At 38.6% G+C, this 27617-nt stretch overlaps 1 protein-coding gene across 3 annotated transcripts in view; it reads right to left on the minus strand.

Annotated features, from left to right (window-relative positions):
• nbr1b (NBR1 autophagy cargo receptor b) overlaps positions 1 to 26755 on the minus strand; it is a 35762-nt gene extending 9007 nt beyond the window's left edge. For 2 of the 3 annotated variants that reach the window (XR_015094286.1, XM_086070367.1), the window contains exons 1-23: positions 26516 to 26755; positions 25789 to 25851; positions 25364 to 25382; positions 25244 to 25266; positions 24405 to 24590; positions 23228 to 23305; positions 22912 to 23144; positions 22179 to 22304; positions 21756 to 21962; positions 20507 to 20666; positions 19509 to 19592; positions 19018 to 19203; positions 18803 to 18922; positions 17120 to 17195; positions 16856 to 16966; positions 15835 to 16005; positions 15513 to 15746; positions 14860 to 15061; positions 14184 to 14414; positions 12885 to 12970; positions 12729 to 12801; positions 10653 to 10746; positions 9256 to 9462 (exon numbers count right to left, since the gene is read on the minus strand). Coding sequence is in view for 2 of the 3 variants with exons in the window: in XM_086070367.1 (XP_085926493.1) it covers positions 9289 to 9462; positions 10653 to 10746; positions 12729 to 12801; positions 12885 to 12970; positions 14184 to 14414; positions 14860 to 15061; positions 15513 to 15746; positions 15835 to 16005; positions 16856 to 16966; positions 17120 to 17195; positions 18803 to 18922; positions 19018 to 19203; positions 19509 to 19592; positions 20507 to 20666; positions 21756 to 21962; positions 22179 to 22304; positions 22912 to 23144; positions 23228 to 23305; positions 24405 to 24590; positions 25244 to 25266; positions 25364 to 25382; positions 25789 to 25851; positions 26516 to 26617 (3039 nt within the window). In the remaining variant the exon portion in view is untranslated. Of the gene's footprint in view, positions 1 to 1929; positions 9463 to 10652; positions 10747 to 12728; positions 12802 to 12884; positions 12971 to 14183; positions 14415 to 14859; positions 15062 to 15512; positions 15747 to 15834; positions 16006 to 16855; positions 16967 to 17119; positions 17196 to 18802; positions 18923 to 19017; positions 19204 to 19508; positions 19593 to 20506; positions 20667 to 21755; positions 21963 to 22178; positions 22305 to 22911; positions 23145 to 23227; positions 23306 to 24404; positions 24591 to 25243; positions 25267 to 25363; positions 25383 to 25788; positions 25852 to 26515 lie in introns of those variants that run through there. The other variant, XM_086070365.1, reaches the window with a different exon arrangement.
• Positions 26756 to 27617: the final 862 nt, after the last annotated feature.

Genomic DNA, 27617 nt, shown 5'->3' on the forward strand with positions numbered 1-27617 from the left:
GCCCCTTCGCGTGCAGACGCTACACTTTCTTGCCGGCCGTTTTTTCCGGGGAATAGCAAGTATATACTGCAGTGTGTGTTGCCATCAAGTCTACTATCAGGATCATGATACGGTTACGTTACGGTGGTGTTACGTCTGGCTTCCTCATGTCCTTCATTTCCTATACCGGGTGGTAGATGTTCTGATCCATCTTATCCACTCCATTCATGGTGGCATCGTAGTCCAGAACCAGTGTCTTCTCTGTGATCAGACTGTACCCGCTCCACCGATGAATATGCATTGGACTCGGGGTACTCTTCATCGTCCGATTGAACGTCCGCCTGTGCTCGGTTGTGCTCCGCGTTTTCCGGCGTTAGCATCGCTAGCCGGTGAGGCTTTACGACGTGATCATAGCCGCCGCGTCAACGCTTCCAACTTCGGCGTCAAGCTCGGAGTCACCATCATCATCATCGTCGTCATCAATGCGCTGTTTAGCATTAGTCGATGCTTTTCGTCTTTGAAAAAAATGCTCAAGCGTGAGCTGCTTGCAACCGGTCGCCATTGTTATTTCATCAGCCATTGTCCCCTCAACACTCTAGCTCCGCCTCACGTCTTCTACTGACGCCCACCCAATCTTGTCCAAAGAGAGTCATCGCTGCCATCTAGGGGCCAAAACTAGTCATTATACTAACTTGATCTGCTTGATACTTTCAGCACAGGCTTTCCTCCACCTGTTTCCAAAAAAAACCCAAAAAAACATAGTGAACGTCTTTTAACGTCTTTGGCGCCCCTCCGTAGGATTTTACTAAACGTTATTTAACGTTTTTGGCAGTAAAAGAGTTAAAATTTATTACAGCAAAAATATCAATAATAAATCATTGAACTAATTTCAAGTGTGTATTTGCAAAATGTATCCGACTTGGACGTTGTTCTCTCTAAGACATAGGTGTCAAGTCCTGCAGGTTTTGGATGTTTCCGTTTTCCAACACAGCTGATATATGATCAGCTCATCAGCAAGCTCTGCATAAGCCTGATAACGATCCTGCTGATTGGAATCAGCTTGTGTTGGAAGAGGGAAACCTCCAAAACATGCAGGACTGCAGCCCTTGAGGACCGGAGTTTGACACCTATGCTCTAAGATAAGGCTTTAGTTGTGCTACACTACATGCACAGCCCAGACATACAGTATGCTTAAGATGGGAGATATGTTGTCACATGTACTAGAATGTCAGTTGGCCTCTTGGAAATTGGTCAATTTTGGAGGGACATCCAAAATTTGCAACTATATAGGTGCATTGAGGAGTTTAAAATAGTAATGTTAAAGATTTTTCTTGGGGGTGGGGAGTGGTGACATCAAATTGACATCATGCTCGTCCCCGTGTAAATGTAGTGTTGTGTTCGCTGCATACAACACAACTGGGATGGAAACTGAAGAAAAAAAACAATAAGAAGCCGGCTTCAAACACAGCCCGAACTCCTGCTCAGACTCCGAGAAAATAGAAAAAACAAAGAATTTATTCGAGCGCATGTACTTGCACGCGCACAGTGCACGACGAGCTTGACACAGAGACTGCAGTTACAACTTAGGCCAGAGGAGTAAAAAAAGTAGCAAACTCCACAATGCATCATTAAGATACATTTTTGACAGGCAATTAATTATTCTCAACAAGCTTCATCAAGGTGTACGACTGACTTAAAATGAAACTAATATATCTATTTGTGAAACCAGGCCGTATTTGAGTATTTTCATATCTTAATATTAATTGTGGTTATTGGTTGTAACACTTTTACAACGGTGACAATATTGCCTTGGAGGAGATTTATTTACATTTCCATAATCTCCAATAGCAAAAATGTTTTCAAATCTGAAACGGGATGTATTGGCAGTCTACCAGGATTGAGGTTGAGGTTCAAGATTCCACTGTAAATCATAAAATGCAACATTCCACATTCAGTTGTATAACGTGATGTTTTATTTGAAGTTGCCATCTTTGCCAAACAACCATTAAAAACCAAAAGTACCATTACAAGATATACAGTAGATATTTTTTCAAATAGACATGTTTAGGTAGTATTTATGCAAATAAACATATTACACTATTTGATTTAATCAACTCAGATTTATTTTTCAAGTAATCTTTACCTGTAATCTAAAAAAGGTTCTGAACAGATTATGTCAAAAACTCAAAAGGAAAATACTAACACACATACAGCAGAGCACAATCAAACACTGCATATTAAGCCTAAAAATACAGCAATCCACAGCTCTTTGTACATTTTAAGCATAAAATGCACAGGACCAAAACAATTTTAAAAATCAATCTCAATTTAAATGGCAGAATGAAAAGGATTGTCCTTAATAACACAGAACACTAATACACATACACATAGATTAACAATATATTTCGCATCCAAGTAGGTAGCCAAAGATGCTACAGAAGAGGGAAAAAATGGGTCTAATTACCTCTCTGTGTGCTTATAAAGTATTTGCAAACTAGTTTATTTGCTCATACTTAGACTAGATCATATTTAGTACAATTTGCATTGCTCATTGTACATATCTAACTTCAGGAGATGCATGTTTTTTATTTTTTTTATATGTGCTGGATTTTTTTCTCCAAAATAATAATCCCAACCGTTGCTGAGGCACATATTTAAAAAAACAAAAACAAATATAAAAAATGTTTGAAGATTTTACACCGTTTAATTATATTCTGTACCTTCTGCCATCTAGAAGAACATATAATTGTTCTACCTGTCACTGGCATAGATAATCGAACAGGGATGCATTATTTGTACTAAATAAATAACTTTGGGACTAATTAAATGGAATTGGATAATTTCCCGTGGCACATTAATGTGCCATGGCACATGGCTGCTTGAGAAGCTCTGCATTACACCAACACTACTACACTATTGCATGTTGTCAACAAACTGATCAGTCCTTCTCATTCTGCCTTTAAGTCGATCAAGTCACTCGATAGTCTTTGAAAAGTTGAAAAGTTCTGTTTATATACACACACTTGTGAAGGAAAAACAAAACACAACTTTTAATAGTTTTAATGAAAAATGTTGAATTCCACTTCTGAGTGATTTAACTGCGTCTTTCAACATATTCCACTAAAGGTCACACAACACAATGCTCCCTTTCGAATACAGCATGAGACACATAATAAACTTCAAAAGAATCCTTGTACATATTTCAAAGTCTACCTCAACTCACCTTATAATGTAAAATCTAATTTCTCTTATTTTCATCAGCAGTTTTATATATTATATTTGATTGTATGTGGCTATGACTATCTAATTATTGCTTAGGTTAATTTCAGTATTTTTTTTCATCGTCCCCATTACCTTAAATTTACGGAAATTATTTTTTGTTTACATAACAGATTTTGTAAATGATTATATAATTTGCCATACAATGGCCCATTAAAAATATCCTATAAATCAATCAAATAAAGTCATTTCAACCTTTTGTGATTCCTGAAAACATATGCCATGTAGAAAGCAGAAGAGTCAACAATGTCTTGTTATATTTTAAAGAAAAAGTTGGAAAGTCTAAAAAGCATTAATTGCAGAAATGGACAATATCATTGACAACAACTGTGAAGACATACGGCTGAAACAGCCTGAACACGATTCAAAATATCATTTCAGGCTGGAGGAACTTTCCAGCCTCGATGTGTGTGTTTTTTTTTTTAAATAAATACACCTGGTAACAGTACCTTCACATTGGCCATCAAAGCCTACCCTTTTCCACCTTATGGCTGTCCTGTGTGTAAGGTATCGTGTGTAAGGTAAGGCGTAGAGGCGGCACACCACCAGTGTGTAAGGGAGTGCGAGTTGAAAACAATTGTGACTGTCCACACATCTAATTATCTCAATGCAGATATTTAAATGCACATTTTAGAAAGCCATGTCCCAGTCACGGAACAACTGTTACCTCTCTGATGCAACAATTTACCAAGAAGCCAGTGTGAACGTGGTTGTTAATATGTAAGTGAAGCCACTCAAAGATAAGAGTGATAATAAAAAGTCACTATCTTAATTATCTCAATTATTTTGAGGAACACTGAGACCTTTGCTTTTACAAAGAACAAATGTTTGGGACACAGTAGATACAAATAAGGTAGTATTGGTTGAGAAAAGAGAGGCCTGATTGTTAAAACAAGTTTGCATTCGATGATGATAGTGTTATGTTTATTATTAAAATATTATACCTGCTCAACATTGCTTAACATTAAAATAAATATTTAGGCCCTAATATTTGCTATGTTTGATCCCTGTCGCGTTGGAATGATTGTTGATACATGGCTGCACAGAGAAATTAGCCGAGTCGTCGCTGCGTATACAGTGGTGATTGAAACTTTGGGCACCCCACATAATAATTGGTATTACTTGTGCATAAACAAGCCAAGTAAAGATAGAAAAATCTCCAAAGGGCATCAAATTACAGATGAGATGTTTTTATAACATGTCCCAAAAAGTTTGATATTATTTCCATCATTTACACTTTCAAAATAACAGAAAACCAAATAATGGGGTCTGCAAACGCTGGGGCACCCTGCAAAGCTAACACCACCTTGTACTGCCACTTTTGGCAAGTATCACAGCTAATAAACACTTTTTGTAGCCAGCCAAGAGTCTTTTCATTATTGTTTGAGGTGTCTTTGCCCATTTTCCCTGACAAAAGTCTTCTAGTTCTTTAAGAGTTCTGGGTAGTGTGTTAAACAACGCTCTTGTTGATGTCAGGAGATTGTGAAGGCCATGGCAAAACCTTCTGTTTACACATCTTGATGTAATCCGCGGTGCATTTTGAGGTGTGTTTATGATCTTTATCCATTTGTAGAAGGCAACCTATCATTAACTTCAGCTTTTTCACAGATGTCAACAAGTTAGCATCCAAAATGTGCAAACTTGATTTTTTTTCTTGGTCTTCCAGTTTTTGCCTGAACTCCCGCTGTTCCTGATGACTGCCATTTCTTAATTGCATCCCGAACAGAGGATACTGGCATCTGAAACCCCTTTGTTTACCTTCTTATCGCGTTCTCCTGCTTTGTGAGGCTGCTCAGTTCTTCATGTCGGCTTTTCCTGACATTTAGTCTTCACTAATTGTTGAGGCAAGATCAAATCAGTATGGCCATTTAAAACCTTTGTGATCAACATCACCTGATCTTTCCAGACGATGATTGTGAACAATCCATGACATTATCAGGTCTCAAACTTTCCAAAGGGAGAGGTGCATGCTAAAAACTTTGCAGGGTGCCCAAACGTTTGCAGACACCATTATTTTTATTTTGAAAGCGAAAATGATGGAAATAAAATCAAACTTTTTTTTATTTTTATTTTTATTTTTTTTTACCTGGGTTACCCAAACTTTTGATCCCCACTGTACCTGTGATCTCATAGTAATGCCACACTGTATTTCCGCTGTAATAGAGTGTAAAGCAGTCTAGCAGTAGAAGAGGACAGAGCCATAGCTGATTTGTTATGGACATAAACAACTTCCAAAAAATGTCACAGTGGGGGGCTTGATATGCATTCGATCGATGATGGCTGCCAAAAAGCCAACAGCTGTTTTAGGTTACAAAAATCCTTAACACAAATGCTATGATCACAATTTTCACTCAGCCAAAGTCTAACTGCCTTCAGGCCCACATAACACAAAGGCCAGTATTCTACTTGGCTGGAAACAAGCCGCTCTGTTGGTTGCAGCCTTGCTTATTGCCTTGATAGAAAAAATGATGCTCGATTTTGTGTCAAAATGTGTTGCATTGTTTATGCAACTCTGTTGTTCTTGTGTGGGGGACAAGCGTAGACTTTGACCAGTGTAGTACTCACAGCTGGTACACTCTGGTAATCTCTCAATTCAACCAATTGACCCATTAAAATGTGACGTGGTGCTAACATTGTGGTGCCCAGCGTATACTATTTCTTTTAATATATAAAAAAAACTAAAACATAGTAATTTTAATATAAGACTAGTAGATAAGATAGTGCCTGCTATCATATAAGGCAAACTTGTATGAGCAGTCAGGGTATCAGTGAAAAGCGCAAATGAGAATATTTGTTCTATTTATAGCTAAACTACAGTATATTAGCAGTTTATAAATAACAGGACAGTGTAATTATACAAATAAGGAATAGCAATATACTCCAGTGCAGGACATACAGTGCATGAAAACTGAAAAAAACAAAACAGATCCAGTCGCACTTGAATACAACAAAGCTTAATGGGTACAACTAATAGAACAGATTATAAATTGTACACAAGTGGCTGAAAATGAGCAGCACACTTGACATAGGTCTTTGCTGAAAGCCCTTTAGTTAACCACGGCACTCCAAGCCTTCACTTGGGCAAATTCCAAACAAAATTTAAATTAATATTTGTGCATAAAGTCAATTACGTCACACAAGAGCTTGATGTAACTTTTTCTGAGGATGTTATAAATGTTCTCCAGAGGCTGATACTTAGCATAGTATATCATTTCAATTTCACTCTCACACTTTCCTTAATTGATTTACTTGGGGTTCTTTACATTGTACTTTCTCAATTTTTATAATTAACAGCTGCATTCAGAAATAAATGGGAGTGGAGGGTAGTCACAAATTAAGAGGATAAATACTTGGGTTGTGCCCAAAAATAAATTCTCATAAGAATCATTTAGTACGATTCCGAATCGATTTTAGATGTCCCCAAAATAGATTTTATTTAAATAATTTTATACTGTTTTGCCTTTGTCTGTGTGTGCCTTTATTTGGAGCGCTGTTCATGTTATAGTTTGGCCACTGAGGGGCAGTGTGGTTCCCTGCGGTCTAATACACTGTTAAGTTGTAGCGACGTTAGAGAGTAGAAGGAAAAAGTCACGATCAAGTTATTCCAATAAAAGCGGAGCCGTTCTTTTGAGTGATAAAAGTGCCGCGAGTAGCGCGCTAATTAGCATTAGCGAGTCAGACTGGAGTAGATCAATACAATTCCTTGCACATCTATAGATTGAAGCAAAAATCATTGTCAATCAAATCATTTTGAATAAAAAAGCGTTCATAATCGAAAATCGATTTGAATCGAATCGCAAGCCCAAAAATCTGAATCGAATCGAATCGTGAGACATTCAAAGATTCCCACCCCTAATAAATATGTCTGTAGGTGGCCTTATGTCGTGTCATCCGAGTTCATTAATTAAACTGAAGAGATGAAATTATGGTCCTCCTCATTAAATTACGTGGCTTCGCTATTGCTGCAGCAGCCACCACTTGCTTTTGAAATTTGATGATGTTACATATAAACTTTTCCTGCACTTAAGCATGTGCGATATTACTAACTGGAGATGTTTGAGAAGTTGTATTTTTGAAATATGTACTGTAATTATTGATGTAGACGATATGTTCAGTATTTAGAAGTGCAGTCCACATATTTACATAGTGTATCATGTTTCATGAAACATGAAAAGTTGGATATATTGAAGTGGCAAAACAAAATTGTTGTGGTCTGCACTTTAGTTTGTTTGATTTCTTACTGATTTAGCATATATTTATGTTGTTTAAGCCACACATATGTGGCAGAATTATGCTGTTCTGGTGAACGCTTAGACTGCACATCAAAGTATTTAGTTTACACCTGAATTGTAGTAGATAAATGGTCTTTCGTATTAATAATGCTTAATTTGTCTTTTTGTTAATATCCTATAATGTAAAAATTTTTTTTTTTTAATTGCGATCATAAGCCCTAGTGTACACGTAATATTTTTTTAAAGCCTGTGAGTATCCATGATATATTCAAGTACTGGACAAACAGCAAGTGTTGTAGTGTGGCATAAGGTATTTAAATTTGGTGGAAGGTAAAGCAGGAAAGGAACATATTTTAAACACTTAACTCCTATCCTAAGACGTTAGTGGAAGAGTTGGCACTTCTTCTTCCCCTCGACGTGACACACTGAGGGCCCTATTTTTATGCACAATGAGAGTCTAGTGCAAAGCGCAATCTAACATGCATGGAGCTTTCTTTCTTTTGGTGTTTTCATAGACCGGCACAGGCAGAAGGGAGGGAAGGTTTAGCCAACTTGTTAGCCATCCAAAGGAAGTGGCTCCCCTCATTCCCTTTCAATTCAGCACAGAGTGAGGTGTGCGGTTTTACAAGGCATGTAGATGTACATGTGCAAAGTGCATTTAAAAAGGAACTGCAAAAAATTCTCACTGTGGCGTGGGCACTTAGAGATTGCCTTCTTCTCACAATACTCACTTACAGCACTGCTTGAAAATCATGAATGGAGACCGCATTGTACACTACATTAAATTACAATGCGCTCACAGGGCACATTCCTTGGAAACTGCTAGTAGTACCAGATATTTTGAATGGTATTTTTCCACTGAATATTTCAGTTTTATTGTATTTCTATTTACCTTTTATCCGTTTTATTTTTCAATATAAAATGTGTTTATAAATAAATGGAGGAACGGTCAAAGAATATTGCCATTAATTTAATTTTATTAGAAAATATTATAACGTAATATATATCCTTCGTGGGATATAAAATGACCTATATGAGGATAGAATATTTGGTCCATTTTGCACAGCACTATGTCAAAACATCTTTTGTATTATCACATCATATAATGATATAAATAATGATAATGACATCAGGGATATCATATATCGTTTGTAGTATTTCATTCCCTCACTGAATGAGAATCTATCAGAAAATCCATATGGAAATCGGAATGACTAAATTCTTATTAAATTCTCATCCCTACTCCACAGGACCTTTTAGATTGAAAATAAATTATCCCATCACTCCTCAGTTTCTCACTATCATCTCTGGCAAAGTTTTGATGCCCGACCAAGTCCAAAAGCAAAAATAAGTATTTAAAGAAGACAAAAAGGAATTTAAACGAGTCTAGAGAGGACATAGAAGATAAGGGAGTGAGAAAGCAGACAACAGCTAAACCCAGCAGCATACATAATTTACAGGTTTGGACCTTGGCTATCCAATGAGGCCTTTAAATTGTTCCAAACTATGAATAACAAACAGAGGGCTCCCACTGATTTTTATGCTATGGCGATTAGTATTTGGTGTGTACGTTTTAGGTTTAGGTATTGTAGGGTTTATGCTATATTGTGCATGGGTCTTATGAGAAAAGATTCTGTGATCTAACAAGGTTCCAGTCCCCTGTCCCAGCATTGGAATGTTTTTTTATATTATATAAAGATAAGACATTTTGTCTTCGACCCACACCTCCGCTTTCTTTAATTCTGTTTTGCGTTCTATTACCCACCCCCATGCTTGTCTTGCATCTTTCTCTCGCTGGTCAGTAACGTGTAGAGTACCAGTCATTGTCGGTCAGCTGAACAAGCTCATTGACGACATCTAGCAGGTTATAGTTGTGTTTCTTTAGCAGCCGCTGGTTGAGTGGTCTGTCCCCAAACCCCATCTCTACGAGCACGGCCATCATGGTCTCTTGTGTGGACTCGTCTACTGGAGGCTGCACAAAAACAGATCAAGATAAATCTCTGCTCAATGCTACTCATGCTGGAAGAGCATAAAATTAATGAAATTAATGCTGGAATCATCTTCACATAAAGACAATCGGGCTTCCCGCTTTTGCCTCATCCCAAGCCAGGACACGCCCAACAATCTTATATTTTATTGGTTAACAATTAACCAATAATGTAGCCATATGTAGCAAATGAACATGGGGGAGGGGGGTGGCTGATTGAGTGATCAGCATATGTGATTGTTTTCATTTATTACAACTGATTTTATTATTTTTAAGGGGTGGCTTTGTTTTTATGTGCTTTAGATTGTGTATCAAGAGTAAAAGGCTCAACCAGGACGGGGGTTGTAAATTAGCATTTGCTAAACTGTGTATGCTCAACATCAGCTGCAAGCTTTGCTTAGTATATGTCTGATTGCATTGTTCCTGTTAAATAAACTAATAAAATGAAATGAAAAAGATTGCCTTATAAGAACCGTTTCAGATTACCGTTATGTCTGAGGTGTGTTAAGAGTGGACTTCCGGTACTCTTTAGAAACACTCAGCAATTACCGGCGCATACTCAGAAGAGCATGATCGCCTTCGTGTTGTCTAATCACCAACGAAGAAGCTCTCCTCATTCAGGTTAAGACATGTTTTTTGTAAGGTCAAAGTGGCCAGCAGATTCCAAATTTGGCAACTTTACGGCAGTAATGAAAAAACACTTACTGCTATTATCATGTTTTCCACTCAAGTAAATAAGGGAAGCCATTATGCTGCATCAAAGAAGCAACAAATGCGCTCTTTCATGGAACAGAAAACATTCCAGCTCTGAAAAATGGGCTTCAGAATCAATAATACTGACCCACCATAAAGCAATGATTTTTAAGTCATTTGATTAGTTAGTCACTGCAAGCGAAGTTCAATGAACAAAACACGTGCAGCGTTGTGCACACATTAATACATTCAGTGTTTGCCACACCATGTTAAGTCTTGGGTGTGCCACCTAAGTAAATTGGCCACCACCTAAGTAGATTTCAAGAAAATTTAATAAAAATATATTTTTTTCAAAACGTGTCACGACCAGATACACCGCATATAACATTAGTTCGCTGTCACGCACTTGTGGATCATGAAATTAGAGGAGACGCAAGTAGCAGGATTGAGAACAACCAGAAAGGATGCAGAGAGGGAAGTACCTGTGTCGGGCCTTGTCCAGTAAATAAAGCTTTGTAAGCAGAAGCAGCAACTGACAGCGCTCCTTTAACCAGGTCACTGGTGACACCTGGATGCCTGAGGAGAGACAACAAACATGTCAAATATGTCATATCGCAAAGAAATTTTGAACATATTCAAAATGTGATGGTGACCATAAAAACTGTTTGCAACTATGAAAAACTGTTTGCGAACGTCTTTGCAACCTTTGACAAAAAATCAACTTTGGCTACATGTGTATCATCTTCACAAGCCTTCGCCGCTCAGTGAAATACGGGCTTAGCTCCATGGTCGTCAAGGTAACTTAGCATTGCCCAGGCATTGACGAGGCAGAATGTGTGGTTAATTTAAAAAAAACAAAGTAAAAAAATGTGCTGCAATCCTTGATCTTTGTAGTATTTAAATAAAGCTGCTATTAAGACATACAGGAACTGTTTTAAATTGAGGAAAAAGCAGAATGTGTCTCCTTTAAAGGTCCCATCGAATGAAAATGCACTTTAGTGTTTTGTTTTGTTTTTAAATCAATAATATGCATACCCGGCCTGTCTACAATCGAACAAGGTATGAAAAAAGTCAGTCCGCGACTTCTTTATCTTTCTCCTCCTTTCTAAAATGTGTGCTTCTAACGGGCAGATTAAACTTCTGTGACTTAGTGATGTCAAACAGACATGGAAGTGCACTTGACCCAGCCCCCTCGGGTTAGTGGCACCACCTCTGGTAAAGGTTTGTCACGCCCACTGAAATTTGAGGAGCTGGCTGCCTTTCTTTTTCTTCCTGTGCTCGCAAATGCTCTGTGGAGAGGGGAAACAATGATCAAGAAAGAGTGGTTGCTTCCTTCGTCCCAAGTCTTTGAGAAGACAGTGGATTAATTTTATTTTTGAAGGACGTGTACTGACAATTTCTCAAAGGACTGTTTTGTTAGTGAAAGCCTGTTCAGAGCTGGATTTGCAACATGTTTAAATATAATGGATCGGTCCCAACAGTGTGACACGACTGCAAACGGGAAAGATGTAAGTTTAATATTGTTTATTTAGCCTTCCTCCCTATCCTTTCTAATAAGAGATGTGTACCTTCTACCATATTACTGGTGTATTTTTAGTGCCTAAAGTGGGAGCTATATTTGTCGTGTGGAGGTTGTTCGGTTACAAGACGTCAGATATGATAAAGCAGACGGTGGTTAGATAATATGAAGCAGTTGCGTATTGTTTTCTCAAGATACAAACCGCGATGGTTAATTTGCCGTGACTGGCAACTCGCCACCTAGTTAACATGACTTTGTGATGCTAACCGGCCGCTAAGTGGTCTTGACGAGATGGCTTGCACGTTGCGACCGCGCAGTGGCCTAAATGTGCACATTTGTGTTATTCATAACCGCTTGTAAATGTCTACAAGCATTCACGGCAAATCGGAGACATTCACGGCAAAATAACGTTCGCAGGAGATTTGCCGGTTACGGCAAAATAACCATTGCACAAACTAACGCTACAACATAGTCTCTGTAGTAACGTCATGCTACTTATTCTTATGGTAAAACGTTATGCCACTTTTCCACATATTAAAATAGTTCTTAAATGTGTAAAAGGCGTAAATCTGTATTTTTCTTTTCTTTTGCTCCCATGGCCAGTCGTTTCCATTCACAACATTAGCACAAAGCTACCATGACCGAGATCACTGCCCCTTCGAGAGAGAAGGGTAGCCTGGTGCAGCTATTTATATAAAAGTCACACACCCCTAAAACAGGCTGTTTTTAACAGAGCCTTTTTTGGCTGATTTAGGGACAGCAAAAATATTAGATCCAAAGTCAATTTTGACGAATACATGTCACAGATATGTCTTTTACACATTTGAGAACTAATTTAGTATGTTGAAAAGTTGAATAATATGAGACCTTTAATATCAAGTTAATCAATTTGCTGTTTGTTATACGGTTTTGTTCCACACCATACAATGCAAGATATTTACTGAATAAAATTCTAAAATAAATCCTAAATAAATAAATATTTACGGAATAAATTCCGCAAAATCCGCACTACTGCTAAAAATGTGTGGATATTTCTTACCTGGGATTCTCAGAGCAGTCTACCTCTGTGTCTGCAGTGGCTTCTGATCCTTCTGACTGTTTATTTTCAGCACCTGAGGATGAGAGACAAGACACTATTATGCAGCACGAACCTTGACATTTCAATGCTGTGATTTTTTTCATATGAAAATATTACCATCCTCAGTTTGATACATTTCAGAGTGCTGTGTTTCCTCCCCATCTGGAACATTTCCCCCTGCTGCTTCCCCACTGCTCTCTGGACTGTGAATATGAATAACAATTCCACATTGACACCATCAGGGAATCCCATCGTCATGTGCTAATCAGCAAAAGCAAATACCATTCTCTCACATAGCATGATTGATACACTTGCAGTCATTGGTGTAGCCTTGGGTGTTGCTGTAGTATGCTCAGATTTGCTACTTGGACTTTTATAACTTATTTGCAAATATTTTAACTAGTGGTAGACCGATTATCGGCCGAGCCAATTATCGGTGCAGATATTTGGCATTTTGACATTATCGGCATCGGCCTTTTTACAAATCTGAAGGCCGATAAAGCTGGTATCTCCCTGAAAGGTGAATGCTTGCGAATGTAGCAAATTTCGGGTTTTCATCAGGATTTGTAAGATGTTTTCAGACAGTTTTTACTTGTCGTGAACACATTTCAAACATATTCAGGCAATTTTTCACGGCAAAGATCTTTTGAAACCTTTTTTACGAACCTTGACGAGAACCCCAAATTAGCTACATTAGCATGCATTTGTCGCTTAATGAAATACAGGGAACTTTTCATTTAGATATAGATTATAACATATAATAATAATATATAATTAATATATATTATATTCTCTATACACTTTTTATTTTTTTTAATAATAAAATAAGGCAATTATGTTGAAATTTTGGAAAACTTTATTTACAGTAGAAAACTTTAGGGAACTATTTAATTGCTTATTTTTTAATTGGCTTAATACATGCTAATGACCCTGGAAGCTAGCAATTTTTGTTGTATATTTTTTAAACAAATCTGTCAATTCTTTATATGTTTAAAATTAAAATAAATGTTTTTTTGATTTTTGGTTTTAATTTTGACACTACTATTTTCTCTTTTACTGTAAATGACTTTTGGCTTGAAATATTTGGCTGGCTCCCTTTACTAGTAGTAATCGTTATCAGTATCGGACTTGAAATAAACATATCGGTCTATCACTAATTTTAACCAACAAAAATGATGTGATGTTGATGGAGTGACATTTCCTCCGAATTAAAGAGAATATGAAAGTTATTAAAAATGTAAAGGAATAATCATAAATCAATGTTAAAATTATTATATATTTTTTTTTTTTATTGATTAATAAAAAAAATAATAATGATTTATTTTTCCTTTATTTAATTCGTTTTTTAATTAATTATTTAATATATAATTATTATAAATTAACCACAAATTAAAGGGAATAACCATACAAACTGACCTTGGTGTAAGGATGGCTGTAGGTGGTGCTACCACCTCAGGTGTCAGTGGCTCATCATCGAGTGTCTGAGATGTGCAAAGCATGTCGTTAGCGCTGCTGTTGCCCAATGTTTCTGTGATGTCAAGTTCTTTGTCCTCTTGCGCGGAGGTACCATCTGAGTGCTCACAGGTAAGGATTTCAGGGTCTTTGGGTGTACTTGGGGGGATGTCACCAGGTTGAGACAGAGCAGAGCTGCAACACATTGAGGAATATAGAATATGTACAAAATAATTTGTATTAGGTATTCAGGACTGTGTTGCACCTATGGTTGTTCTAGGTGCCCCATTAGTCTAAACACAACATTCTGATTAATATTGCATTTGTGGATTAAGAATTAAGAATTAAGAATCTGAATCCACTTGTCATCCATGTCAAGGGGCTTACATTTTACCCAGTGCCACCCCCTTTGTTGTCGAGTGAATTTGATGACAAGATGACAGGGCAAAACACAACAAATAAATATCTCCTGCCTCAGTCCGCTTGACATTTGTCATGTTGCTGTATTTTTTCTCCATGTACAGGACTTTGTATGCAGCGCTGGTTGTTTTGAAGTGCTCTATAAATGTAGTTGAGTTGAGATATACAGAAAAATTATTCTTTTGAAAATTGCCATCTACCGCTTTAAACAGGCCCACACCTGTACATGGACTCCCCCAGTGGCCGGCTGGTGTCAAAACAGTCAGGAAGGATGATAATGTATTCTTCGGAAGAGGTTGAGGATGAGCGACTCCTTATGCCCGCTTTCTTCTTCAATCCCTCTTTCATCTCTGGTTCTTTCTCACTTTCCATTCCTTTGGACTGCACACCGACACAGTCATTGTGCGGACCCTCATCTTCACCTGTGTTGAAAACCAGGTTAAGTAACATTGAAATAACCATGGGATATCAAAACTTTTAAAACTATTTAAAAAAAGTATTGTATAATATTAGACAAACAGCTGAATATGAAATGAAATATAATGAAATGAAATGTAAAAAAATAGGGATGTGTGGAATAGTAGTAAAGACATGGGCATACATATGAAATATATATAATATTCATATGTAAGTGTGCGGGTAAATAGTAGTGGTGGGCGGATACGGAGTAAATTCAACATGGATACTTGAAGAGAGAGGGGGTTTTTTTCTCTCTCTCTCTCTGTTTTTTGGTGAACTTGTGGGATCCATGGAATGAATAAAAGGGTTGTTGTTTTTTAACTTAACTCTTACATTGTTAATCTTCGGATTTGAAATAAATGTTAATCATCTGCGTCAGTTTAAATGTGATGTACCTTTCACTCAACTACTCACCGATGTCTGTGGACTCCTGTAGTGTGGAGGGCATCAGTGGAGTGTTGAGTGTTGGTACTGAGCCGGGGCCAGCCACCTGGGCTGGGACCATAGATTGAGGAGCTGGTAGGGAGGCCCTCAGAGGGGATGGGAGGGAAGACTTCAGCATAGCTGGTGGTTTCAAGGGATTGTGGGAACTTTCCAAGATTTCTTCACTTTTCCCACAGGAGCCAATCTGAACAGCCGGACGTACCACTGTGAGCAAGCAGAATACAAACTATAAACCTACAGGACGTCTATATATTCAAAGAGCCAACTTGCGCATTTTGTTATGTTTGTTTACCTGCTCCGGAGCAGGATGATCTCATCGGGGTGTGATCAGGGGCCTCTTCCAAGGTCATTGAGCGAATAACAGTTTCACATACAAACTGAGTGCCACTGATGTCTTCCTCCCCCTCCTCTTGTGCTGGTATGCCACTATCCTCAGCACGAGAACTCGCCCCATGAGATACATCTAAAGGGACAGGCAAAATTACAGACTAAAGACAGCTAATTATTAGGACAGTTTAAGGATTTTAAGAGATCTGGCATAGTCAAGCAGTCTTTACGTTTGTTGTCTCTTTAACTCAGAAAAAAGTGTCACTTGTCACTTAATGAACAGTTAAGAGGATACATCAGAAGATGCATACCACTCATTACAAAGCATAATAATTTGAGCCTTCTTGGGAGTGGCCAGGCTGGAACTTGTCAAAAAGTACGGAGACCAGCTTTAGAAATTACAAACGTTTTTGGGGTCAAATTGGGAGAAAGTAATTATCCTGACTAAAACCCTACAGAGAATTTGCTGCTGCTTATGAAGAGTCTGAACAACGTGATGCACTAAAACAACAACTGGTAACAGACTTGATGCGATTATGAAGGCAAAGATATTGTAACTATGCTTCTGCTTCTAAGTCTGTATCTGTATCTGTCCCAATACATTTGCTCACTTAGTTTGGTGTTCCGTTGTGTAGTAGATGCAGATGTACAGTGAATATAAAAAGTCTACATGCCCCTGTTCAAAATGAGACAGACAAATCACTGCAACTTTTAAAGAGGGGAAGTTAAATTTAATAACTGTGATAATGTGTTTGATTTCTTTTGGAGAACAAAATCTGAGGGCATGCATATTCATGCAGCCAGGTTATTATAGGCTCCCCCCCGCCCTTTTTATCTATTTTTGTTTCCGGAAATAAAAGCTGAAATGATAAGTCTAATATGCATCGCAACTATTGAGTGTACACCAAAATTAAAACAATTTGTCTCACTGTTCCAATAGTTTTAGATGGGTGTGCAAAGTTTATTTATTCATTTATTTTAATTACCCATTATGCTGTTGATGATTTCAGTCTCTTCTTGAATCAGCCCTAAAGAAGGGCTGCTTTTGTCCTGTAGGTGGCCATCTTGAGGGAGAGGGGAGATGCAGGGAGTCATGTCTGGGTGGAAGAGAAAAAGAGGCAGGTTGATCATCCGATCAATCATTTCAAGCTATAAGAGACTTTCTGCTAAAATATTTTAACATGTATTTGATTAAACAGACAAGTAATCATCATGAATAAAAATCACAAATTACTTCCAACTCTTCTTACCAGCTGGGGTGTTATTCGGAACACTCTCCAACTCTTGAACAATGTTGATGTCCAGCAACTCAAAAGACAAAAGATCCTGAGAGATGCAAAGCAATGAGGTGCAACAATTAAATTTTTGTTTCACAATACAAATATCATTCAGCACTTTTCCATTGCGATACTGTAATATAGTTACTTTCTTTTGTACGAATCAAGGAGGTGCCCTTAAAATCCATATCAATAAAGTCATGTGAAAAAGAAAATACTGTACACTCTTGCAATACTGTAACTGGTCGTAAAATAAGATGCATACTGTACAACTCAATTCATTATTGATTCTACTGTGTAGAAATGAAATATGTGTATAATGACGTAGTCAGTGTACAGCTTGTATAGATGTATTTCCCTCTGAATATTACTTAAGGCACAGTCATTATTGTCTAAATAGCTGGAAACACAAGTTTGTGCAGCTCACGGTGATCCAGCCAAAAGTGTGCCCAAACATGGGCACCAATCTGGGCGTAAAAATGGGAAGACTTCCATGCCTGGGAGTGGGGGGTCCCTGAGAACACCATATGCTCCTCCACATTCTGCTTAATGTTGCCCCAGGTGCTCATTTGGGTTCAGGTCCAGAGACATATCTGGCCACCTACACCTTCATCTTCCTCAGCAAGGCAGTGTATGGGGTCATTACTGTGCCGTAAAACTGAAATTCATCCCAGTTAACACCCCCCCCCCCCAAAAAAAAGTGGATTATGCTCTTCTTCACATATATTCCAGTACAATGGTTGGAATTTGTGTTTCTCTCAATACACCCTAGATCACGACGTAGGCAAGCATGCTTCCTTCTGGAATGATGGCTATGCACTGCACGACTTACTGCGTACAATTTATTGTATCAACACTGACAGGCTGACCTCCCTTTTAAACAACCTCTGTAGCAATGCAGGCACCACTTGTCTGATGAGTCTGTTTTTTTAGGATCAGGATTTTACACAGCACAATGACTCCATTTCTTTGGCTGACCCTTCTGAGAGTTCATTGTGGTGAAGTGCCATGAGGTTCCATGCTCAGACATCCAAAAAAAGCCAGTATGAGAGAATAGTACATTAATCACCATATTAAATTGGTTTGATTTACTTAATTGTGCAGTCAACTATTCAGATAACAGCTGCGTGTTGAAAACATGTCTGTGGATAGTAAAACCATGCTGCTATAGACCTACAAGATGTACACATACTACTATGAAATAAACCCAAACCTAATTTCTAATGGAAGATCAAATACAATGGTTGCTGAAATGTGAGGGATGTACACTGTAAACCTCAGTTCAAATGCCAGTTTCAAGATTAATCATTTCGTTTTCAACCATTGTGACGTTATAACCTGTGCCGGGGCCAGCCACCTGGGCTGGGACCATAGATTGAGGAGCTGGTAGGGAGGCCCTCAGAGGGGATGGTGCGCATTCCATTCATTAGTCCATTATTAATGGAATAGGGGTTAAATGCAGGTGGAGTGAGCGCTCAAGTGGTAGTAAACTAAAGGTGCGCTGCGAGTAAATGGCCAGGATCACAATCTGACAGAATAATGTAGAAAAAGTAGGCCCATAAGGTAAGCAGTCTTAAAGTGCCTCCAAGCAGACTTCTTCTATCAACTTAATGAAATAATAGTTGAGTATCATTGTGAATGACTACAGATCATTACCTGTGCAGTGAGCAGGTCCACGGAGGGGATGTAATATTCTTCTCCGCTGTCGACTGAGAGTTGAGGTTGCTTTCGAGTGGCTGTACATGTTTTTCCATCCTTTGGCACTGGGTTTTTACCCTGTTGGCCATTGGCGCAATATTACTTTCACACTAATTCTCACATCATAATAGATTTGTGTACTTACATTTAACAACTTCTCTACACTATCATACCTGTGGTGTGACACACGGAGAAACAAATATCCCATCAGCCATCATAGGGGCAGGGGCCAGAGGGTCAACCACAATGCTGCACCAAACCCTGGGTCCAAATTGCTCTCCAGCATGGGCAAGGCGCCAGTGGGAGGTGTAGGAACCCTCCAAAGATGGAGCACATAATGCTACACTCACAATGCCAACCTGGACATACAGAGAGTAACATATAGTGACTGTCAGTCGGGAAAGAGCTTTTCAAAAGGTAATTGGTGTTAGAGCAGAGGATGCACGGTTAAATAGAGGCAACTGATTCGCTGTGGCGACCCCTGAAGGGAAAAGCCGAAAGGAAAAAAAGAACAGGTACTTGGAAAAATATTGCAAAGAACAATAGAAAAAAAAATTTGAGTTCAATGAAGTTAGCAGCACAGTATAAGGGAGTTTATTATACAGACGAACAATGACTAAGGCTTTGATACCCCATTCAGAATTCTCCAGATTGAGAGTCTCACCTGTCCAGGCTGGAGAAAAGGAACAGATACTTCTCTCCAACGATCCCCGGATCCCACTGCCAAGTTTCCCCACATGAACTTCAGCTGGAGGAAGAAAATAATATCAGCTGGAACCCCACTGATAATACTTGTTTTGTATATTTAGTGATTCAAAAAACTAACATGAGCATTAACATTAAAAAGGTGCAAATGGTTGACCACTAATTGATTTTTGTTTAGTACTGTAAAGGAAAAAGCACTTTTTCAAATATTGACCTCTGGTACTTAGGCTATTTGGGTCAGATATATTGTTCTTGGGATAGCAGACATTACAGTAATCGTTATGAATAAACATCACAAATTACTCCCAACTCTTCTTACCAACTGGGGTGTTATTCGGAACACTCTCCAACTCTTGAACAATGTTGAGTATTCCCCAAATGTAGCTAGCAAGGCTTATAGTCAGGTGCGCCTTATAGTCCTGAAATTACTGTAAACCCTTCTGGAAAAAAACTTATTTTTACAAATGTGTTAAATTAATCCCCAAAAAATAGTTGTTTTTCCACTGTCTCGTAGAGTAAATATTCTGTTGCATGCGTTACACCGAGTAGAGTACAGTCATGCACATGCAGGGATGCAGGTCAGGAGCAATACCCAAGGAATGAGCACGGTGGCATTTGGTCTGAATACACACTAGCATGTCACTTAACAACTCTTTGTCCAGAGGAAGATCTGAAACTTGACCCTTGGATCCCAAAGCCCAAGTCCTCCCATCAGGATTTGCCATATCAAGTCACTTGATGAACTTGTTTGGCAAGGTTGTTACACCAGAAGCCTTTTCCTGACACAACCCTCTCATTAATCCAAGCCTGGGACCAGCACTGAAGAGATGTAGAGGCTGGACGTTGGGGCACTAGTTATACAAATTTCACCCCACAGAATCCCCTACAAACATGATTGATAAACAAGTAAAAAGAATTATGTGCACAACCAAGAGCAGGGAAATGGTTCAATGGTACCTTAGTATCAGAGCTCCAACTCATTGTTCCAGTGTTCCTCATCTTCCAGTACTTGATGAACTTGGTTCCAGGACGCAGACGGGTCCCATCGGGAAGGTTTTCATCCAGAAATATCGCTGTCATGGTTGGAACCATCAGGGGACAGGGCCGCTTTGGTCGCCTTAATACAAATGAAATGCTTTAATACTTTACATTTTGTTATGCTAATCAATCATGTAGACTCACAAGTTTACATTACATATGGAATCCACAATTTGGCATAAAGTTGCAGAAAGTGGTCTGCTGTTACAGTGCTTGATTACCTATATGGACGTATAACTGCACTCCCGCTCAGACTAGAGCTGGATAATTATTAATTCAATTCGTTTGTCGCAGACTCGCAATGATTCCCGGAAAAAATAAATCTTTTTTTCCTTGTTCCATAGATCAAAGTGCTTCCCCCCTGACGTGCACTGGTTACACTAATAGCATGGCTGCAAATAGAGAAGAGCACGTTCACAAAAGTTTTTCTGACACCTCGAGAATTTTTTTTTTTAAGTGACAATGGAGTTTAATTCTAGCGAAGACCATATTACAAGGAGTGTGGGTGAAGGGAAAAGTGAGTCAACAACGCTGTCAAAAACATGCCCGTCCGTGATTTGTCAACATGTTGCTTTTGATGCAAGGTGCGTACTTCAAGTCATCTCCCATTACCTGTTCAACTCTACATGAGAAAATTAATGAGAGAGCTGGCAACAGACATACTACACCGCCAGACCAATCTTATTATGTGAAATTGTTGACCATGTCAAATTCTAATTAAAAAAGATTGCGTTTACATACAGTAGCCTACATGCTTTGATGAAAGGAAAAATATATATATTTTCACATTATCCGTAGAGAAAAAACACATTTATTTCTATTATTTCTGTACATGTTGACACAAGTTCATGTGTGAGGAAACATTGCCTGAATATTTATTAGGAGATTTATTTATTTATTTTTATCCCAGAAAGATGGGGGGAGAAAAAAAACGAACGCTTATTTTGAATAATATCATTGTAATTTTTGCCTTTCCTGTCATGTAATTTTTGTTAAAGAAATCAGGTTTTTTTATTTTAAATCCATATCACCCAGCCTACTCCAAATGAATAAATAGTTGGTCATATTACTAGTTTTCGTGATCATCTGGGTTGTTGATAATGTTTGATGCAAGAAATTTGACTTTTTCTACAATACAGTGATTTGGTACACATCTTTAGCAACCTACTCAGGGCTGTTGTGCTGGGTGGCCCGAGGCTGAAGAAGTACAGGAGAATTACTTCCATCTCTCTGGGAGGAGCTCCATTGTATGCCACGCCTCTCCATCCTTAACTGTTTACGGATCTCTTTCACTTCAGCCTTCAAAAGGCGCTTTTCTGCTTTCAGACGCTGCTTCTCGGCCTTCCGGAAGCTACGATCACCTCGCCTGTAGAACCTGAAAGCAGTACCGTCATAACAAGTGATGAGAAACAGATGTGGACCATGCACGTAAACTCAAGATGTTACATAAACCCCCTGCTAAGCTTGCCAGGCACAAAGACAGGCCAATGATAATGAGGCAAAGAACAAACACGCACTAAACTTTCAACTCAAAGGTATGAACAGAAAGTGTATTTCTGTAGTAATTCTAACGTTTGGGCCTTTTCTTTACCTGCTGTGGTCAGGGGCAGGTGATCCATGTTCCGGTATTGAAAGAGGAGTTCTGGCCCTCACCAAATTGTGACTAGGATCATGAGAGAAACTGCAAGGCTCACACAGAGTACAAGATGTACACACACTGTTGGAAGAAAAAACACACAAACGCACACACACAAAATCAATTGTATCATATCATTGGAGAGAGAGCAAAGACAAAAAGAGAGAAAGATTTCAGAGACATTAATAAATCATTAAGTAATTCAGTCAAGCTGTCATTAAGTGGAATCATGAATAAAAACGCATCCATATTGTTTAGTGGACATGCTAAATGCTGAATGATGTTTTGTTTTGAAAATGTGCATCACACCTGTGCCTCTATCAAACTGCTGTTCTTGGTCACGTGATATGGCAAAAAAAAAAAGTATGCTCTATAGCTAGCAAAAATTATTTAAAAACCAAGTGCATTTTGAGAACTTCAAAAAGTGAAAAAGGGCCAAACAATGAGACAGAATAAGAGCTACAACTTTAAGAAACAGAAAGGTGTCTTTAAGAGACAGTATCAGCAGTCCTACATAAGGTAAGAGTTTATTGCTTCAGTTTGAATGTGCACACCAAATCCGCTTAATCTGCCTAATAATGTGGCAACAGGCTCGCAAATGAGGGGAATAAAACAAGCTTCGGCAAATAGTGACCAAATCCCAGACAAAGACAAGCCTACAGTTAAGAGCTGCAAACACAAACAATACCTGCATTGGTAGCCTCCGCCAGTGGTCTGTCCCCTGCAGGAGGAGCAGGGAAGAGTGGAAGAGGACGGAGCGCCGGGCAAGGTCGAGGAAGAAACCTCAGGTACCACGGCAGCACCAGCTATTGCATCCCCTCTATTTCCCCCTACTCCACTCAGGGGCTTGTGGATGCAGCACTGCCCAGAGAACTCCCTGCAAATTTTTTCCACTGCCTCACGGACCACCTGGTCCTTGAACTGGTGGGACAGAGAGAGGGGGGAAGGAGAGGTCAACAGTGGCACACGTAGCCAAACTTGTGCTTGTTACTAGCAACACTAGCCTTCTCCATGTAAGAGGTGAACCAAGCTGGGGGAGTCTTGTCTTCCTCTTTTGTCCCTTTCACTTCTTTCATGATCACCTGATAAGGGAATAGAAAATGATACATGGAATGTCATTAGCCATAAGCCTTAATTATAGTCGATTCAAGTCATATTTGACCAGCAAAGGGAAACCAAAGCCAAAACTCCAATTTGAAGCAGGTACTCGTCTTGCCAAATGTACAGTTTGAGTCAACTTCTGGCAAACACAGATGGATTCAGGAAAATTATATGGCCTTTTTAAAATAACTGAACCATTGTGTTGGATTGAATTTTTTTATTTTTGGGGGGATTAAACTGACCTATTCCTTAATCATTAAAACCCCCAGCTAATATGCTTACCACAAGATGTCTCCTACTTTACTACACCTCCACAACACACCCCTATTCATAAACTGATTACATTTCGTCAGCATATTTATCTGATGTGAATCAAAGGTTTCTGAACTGTTATATATGATGGCGAGGTACAATTTCCCCAATTAAAATTGAATTCTTGACGAAACAGTACAAAACAAAAGTTATTATAAGATGTATAAATAAATAAAAAAGCAGAATTTTTGTAACTGAGTGCCTACCAATGTTATCTACAGTGGATGAATTAAAAAACTAAAAAAATTAAACTATATTTATTGCGAAAAAGTCATTTGTTTTAATCTTTGTCAATTAATATAATACATGAGCTTTCCGTGTTCATATTAAATGTATTTCGGGATTGCTGTATAGTATCTATCCATACAGTATATACAGTACAATATATCCATAAGGTCAAAAAGTTGTTTAAGAATTGTAGTTTACCGGTACTTTATTTTATTCTCGACAATTACTGCACCCATCCAGTTTCTGAGCCACTTATCCTCCCTAGGGTTGTGGGCGTGCTGAAGCCTATCACATCTGTCTTCGGACGAGAGGCGGGGTACACCCTGAACTGGTGGTTAAGCAATCGCAGGGCAAAAAAAACTTAAACTAATACTAAAAGTAATAAAAACTCAACAAAAATGAAGCATTTTCAAAAAAATTAAAACGTGCTCTAAAAACTAATCGAAAGTAAATGAATTTAAAAACAAAACACAAAATTCTAAACGGAATAAAAACTAACTCTAATAAATAATCCAAAACTATTACAACCCTGGTGCCTACCATGCCTTGTTCTGGCACCGCCGCCTGAACCTTGCGACTGACCACCTGGGCAAGAGTAGGACAGTGCTGAGGGGGTCTGAAGCCTCGCTTAGGCTCTGCACCAGCCTTGCCAGTGGAGATCCTTGCTGGTTGACCTCGGGTCTCATACACATTCATGTGCAGACGATTGCCCTGCCTTGCTGCACTCTGTGAGGCACAGACATAATTTGCTATAAACTGATGCTGGAACTATATCTCAAGACTTTTTGGGGACAAATACTAAAAGCAGTTTATTACAGTCATACAAAACGTAATTAAACAGTTTCACAGTGTTCCTTAAAAGGACAGTATGTAGTTTTGTCCCCAATGTTAATTCATTTTAAAAACTCACACAAATTTCAATAAAATGCAAAAATATATGTTTTATCACACAACGCACATTTCTTTTTAAATCATATAATCGTAGGTCTAGTAATCGCTATTTATATTACATGGGTCACGCCGCACCATACACAGGCTGACATGTTTCGCTGCAAACTTTCTGCTATGGCTACCTGAAGGAGACAAACTTAGAACATAGTAATTGGTGGTAGGCTTGCGAAGTGTGGTCTCTCTGAGCAGGCACCGTAGTTTGCTTCAAAATGCAAGCTCTTCAAACTTAAGTCATTGAATTCTATTAGTTCAACACTAGTGTTTCCCACACCATGTTAATACTTGGGCGGGTCTCCCAAGTAAGTTCACACTCATCAGCAACACAAGAAAAAGAAGAAGGGTAAAATTGTGTACAGTCTCCAGTCAACTTATTTTGAGACATTTGCTTTACTTATTTTGAATTACTGTGTTAAAGCAATTAAACATACCTTGAGTGCCTCTTCGTACTCTACTGCAATGGAAGCAGAAAGAATAGTTTAAAATAAGACCTTATGTATGAACGTTTGTGTGACTGCATTTTTAGAGATTGGGACGCCATGATTTCTTACCTTGGCTGTTAATGGAAACCTGGCAGAAAGGGTAGAGTTTTTTTTAATTTATTTACAGTCAACACATTATGACAATCCACACGGGTTGAATGGAAGACAGCTGGACTGTTTTACTTTGTGGGGGGGAAAAACTACAGTCCAGGTTGCCTTTCCTTCAATTCAATCCTGACTTTTTTGTGTAACATGATTGAGTGAAATTTATTGATAACATAAACATGGTCCAAGTCTCTAATTTTGGAGGACAAATCAATTGTAGAACAAAAAATGTGCCCAAATCTGTTCAACACTGTCAACTAACATGGTGGCAGTAAATATCCGTTTTTCAAAACAAGATGGAACCAGGTTTCAGTAGCTATCTAATGTCATGTAAATAGTTCATTCATTTAGATCAGTGACACGTTTTTATTTTAAAGCATTGTACGCACCTCTTCGTTCTCCTCGTCAAAATAGGTCAACTGAAGGCTACACAATCCAAAGGCACGCTTAACCTGCGACACACACACACACACACACACACACACACACACACACACACACACACACACACACACACACACACACACACTTAAGTTAATATGAAATCATATTTGACAATTGTAATGATAGTGAATTTCTATTAGATCAATACAGCGTGTTAGCAGAGTCAATGAATGAACCAAGGCACACACAAAAAAACACTGATTAATCATATCGAGATGGAGAAATTTGAAAATGTGGAAAAAGTAGATGAGAACTTTCTCATATCATAATATTGGCCTTAACAGCAGCCCGTCACACATGAATACTAGTGAATGTTACAATAAAAATCAACTAAGTTGTAATGTTAAGTAAAGTAAACGTGTCCTCAATGGCGCTAAAATGTGGTATACCAGGGTTGACATTGTCTCCACTAGTAACAATTTCACGATAGTACAAATTCGCGGTGATTCTCAGACTGTATGGTGGTAGTAAATATCCTGCAGTATATGAATATGATGGGACAGTTGCTCCACTATTTGGAACAGCCGGGTTTTTTGTTTCCTGAATGAATAACATCTGGATTATAACCACATATGTCATAATGTCGTCCGACACATTTTACGACCTCTAGGGGAAAAAATGTAGGAGCTAATACGTCGTATGTGCGGCCCGGCAGTTCTCCTGTTAGCTTACCATGGCCTCCATCGAGTCCCAGCTCTTGGTTTCGGATCCCGATAGGAGGAAATTCTTGGAATTTCCCCTGAAATTCACCTTTATGTTAATGCAGAAGTCCATTGTGTCACCTTCTCCGCATTAATACATATTATGTATGAAAGCCACGAGGCGTTTTTCCGGGCAAGACAAGGGCGATTTAGGTTAATCTTGCCAGATGGATCCAGGAAGAGATGAGTCGTATGTTGTGTTTACATCAGCATCCTGGGCACGCCCACTTTGCACCTTGTGCCGGAACAACGAGCACCGCTTCCGCTTAATGCCTGAAAAAATAAAAGACTATATAAATAAAAACACGTTGGCTAAAGATGCACGTGTTGCTTATTTTCATACATTTATTTACTTATAATCGTAACTTTTGTGCTGCTGGGAAATGAAAATAGAGACCTCAAGGCTATTTTGGGATAAATGCATGTGAATTTTGGTGAAGATCATAGCATTTTTGTGTTATTACAGTTTTTACAGATTACACATTAAAATAAAAAAAATTCTGACAATTACTGATGTTTACAAAATACCTGTCCAGAGTTGCACAACAATAGGCAGACTTCACACGTTTTGCAAAACATTACATACAGTGATTTGCAAAAATCTACACACATTTGCACAATTTAGACACAGATAAAGATTGTGATGTTACTTCTTTGTCATTACAAAGCCCTGTCTTGCCAATGACCACGGAACACCCTAATAAACACATTGGATAATCACATCCACCAAGTGTGGAAGCACACATGTGCATAATTGAAAATACAGCCCTCAGATAGGTGCTATAAAAGGGTGAGTTCGCCAGTCTTCAACAAAGATAGAAGTAGCTAGAAGAAGACAGAATGAGAGAAGAATGAGAGGTGGAGGACAAAGACGAGAAGGAGTTAGAGGAAGAGGCCTATGTTAAGGAAGAGGTAGAGCGGGACCTGAAGAAGTGATACAATATGAACAAAGAAGACGAGGACTAAATTTAACCCAAAAAATCCGTGCAACATTTATTGACCATGTTATCGACCATGGACTCACCCTGAAGGAAGATGGACTTGGAGTTAAGCCAAATCTCAGCAGATATACT

This window comes from Leptonotus elevatus, chromosome 1 (genome assembly GCF_054856555.1).
Source record: "Leptonotus elevatus isolate MCC_2025b chromosome 1, RoL_Lele_1.0, whole genome shotgun sequence".
Classification (NCBI taxonomy): domain Eukaryota; kingdom Metazoa; phylum Chordata; class Actinopteri; order Syngnathiformes; family Syngnathidae; genus Leptonotus; species Leptonotus elevatus.